This window comes from Wasmannia auropunctata, unplaced genomic scaffold (assembly GCF_000956235.1).
Source record: "Wasmannia auropunctata unplaced genomic scaffold, wasmannia.A_1.0 LD336092.1, whole genome shotgun sequence".
NCBI classification, from domain to species: Eukaryota; Metazoa; Arthropoda; class Insecta; order Hymenoptera; family Formicidae; genus Wasmannia; species Wasmannia auropunctata.
In genome coordinates, this window is record NW_012026798.1 from 3,285,615 (window position 1) to 3,287,785 (window position 2,171).

The window sequence follows — 2,171 nt, forward strand, 5'->3', positions numbered from 1 at the left end:
CTCTTTTTCGTGTAAAGCCACGGGCTGAGTGAGAATCTTGCTCGCACTCTGCGGACGGGAACGCCATTTTTCGTGTCAGAGTTTCGTCGCGTGAGCCCCTTCGGCGACGCGTATCGGATAGGACTCTTTGGTTTGGTGTATTGGCGCCCGTCCTCAAGTGCGAGGATTCTCACAGACTCTGCCGGGAGCGATCGGGCGTGTCGCGAATCGCGTGTCGAGCCACCCGGAGATCGTCGTCGCGAATTCGCCGCAAAGCCCTCGCGCCCGAGCGCGCGAGCGTTAGCGTAAGCGTGAGTGAGTACGCGGAATCACGAGGTCGCGCGTCGCGCCGTAGTGTGACCTTGCGCGTGATTTCCGTGCGTATCGGTGTGTTAATTTTCTGTCAACGTCGTCTTCGTACAAGTATCGGACGCGTCAATTTACGATTGACTTTCGCGTAACTAATTGTGGTCGTTAGACCTCGGTACTCGCGCCGTACCGAGCCCCGTCCGTTATTGTATAATCGCGCCGACTAATTTTGAACGCGTTTCTTTTCGTTTCCGGCCGAATTTCCAGTCTATTGCTTGTCTCTTTCTTTTGTACGCGGAAATTCGTCGTGCCGTCGGATTGTTCGCGCGTATTAGCGCCGCACAAGTCGCGTCGCGTCCGTTATTCGTCTTATCACACTGTGTTACTTTTTCTTTTTTTCACCGTTTCTTATTGCCGTTCCGAGCGGCCAATAAATCTGTTATTATTTTATTATTACTCTGTTGGAGTGCGAATTCTTTCGCCCGCCCCGCGCCATCCCGTCGCCCTTTTTCCTCGCCCTGCCCCTCTGCCGTTAGGCGGAGCCGGCCGGCCCTCGTGCGATCGACATCGGGAGCGGCGTCTACGGGTTCAGTACCGTTGCGTGTAAGAATTTCGGCAATCGTGAAGTTTCGCGAGTGACGTGACGGAGAGCACGTCTGGCGCCCAGCTTTTCGCGTTGCCGCTCCTCGTCGGTCGCCGGAGGGACACACTTCCGGAGGACTACCACCCTCCCTCCGCGGGAGTCGTACGCGATTCCCGCACCCTTGTTTGATCCGGGCTCGTGTGAGTTGCTTGACTCACGGGAGCTCGTGACAATATATATACATCAGCATCTGTAGTGCGTGGGTCGAATGTCTTTTATGGAATATGCATGTTATATGCACTAAGGATGTTAACAATATTAAAATATTTTAATATAATCTCACAATCAAAATATTTTTATAATATTAGAACATCTTTTTTTACATATGCAAGCTGAATTCCGTAAATGATAAGATGCGCATTTATCATTTTATTCTTGTTTAACATTTGGTAAACAACAAGGATAAAATAATACATCATGCACTTTACGGAACTCAGCCATATATAGTTCTATTAAAGACATTAAACTCATACATTGTGACTTATATCCTTAGGATATTTTCCGCATATGCCCAAGATATTTTTCTAATATCGCCATTATATGCTCAGAATCAGAAAGTAGTGGACATTTGATCATTCCCAGAATATACTGAGTATATCCGAAGATATTTGTCGAATATTCTGAGAATATTATTAATTTCCCGATCAGATATTCTCAGAGCATACTCAGAATATCCAAATGCTATCTGGGACTTTCGGTATGTACTTTACCTCTTTGTTGGTTAAACTGAGAACATCACTGTTATCCGACACGATAAGAAACATTTTGGCAACTGAGCACATTCTTGCTATGCGCTTCTATAAATAGGTCCGCTCTTGATAAATTCTTCTGAGTATTATGTGGAGGGAGAAAAGATGCGGTTCGTGCGACAGTCGCAGACGATCAAAGTAACAAATTTTGATGATAAGATAAAGTTAATACCCAGACAGCACAGGATATTCTATGGACATCCGTTTTATGTTCATTTCTGGTCGGGATATCCATGAGCCTTACAAGCTGTCCATAGGATATACATTTGTGGACACTATAGGGATATCCCCAAAAGGACAAGTTTGTATGTCCATATGCTATCCTCATTTGTAAATGACATACGTTATCTACATATCCGTGTTAACAAAATATTTACCGGAGGTACTTAATATATACATATGTATGTATTAAACAGAAATTTATATTTGCTGAATAGTTATTTAAATTATATTAATTAATATTAATAACTATTTCATGATAAAATCTTATT

The 2,171-nt window shown here is 44.3% G+C and overlaps 1 protein-coding gene across 1 annotated transcript in view; it reads left to right on the forward strand.

Annotated features, from left to right (window-relative positions):
- Positions 1 to 2,171, forward strand: part of LOC105447804 — a 16,342-nt gene that overhangs the window by 3,527 nt on the left and 10,644 nt on the right. The window contains exons 4-5 of the mRNA XM_011686011.1: positions 1,413 to 1,488; positions 1,580 to 1,628. Coding sequence (XP_011684313.1) covers positions 1,413 to 1,488; positions 1,580 to 1,628 — 125 coding nt within the window. The remainder of the gene's footprint in view (positions 1 to 1,412; positions 1,489 to 1,579; positions 1,629 to 2,171) is intronic.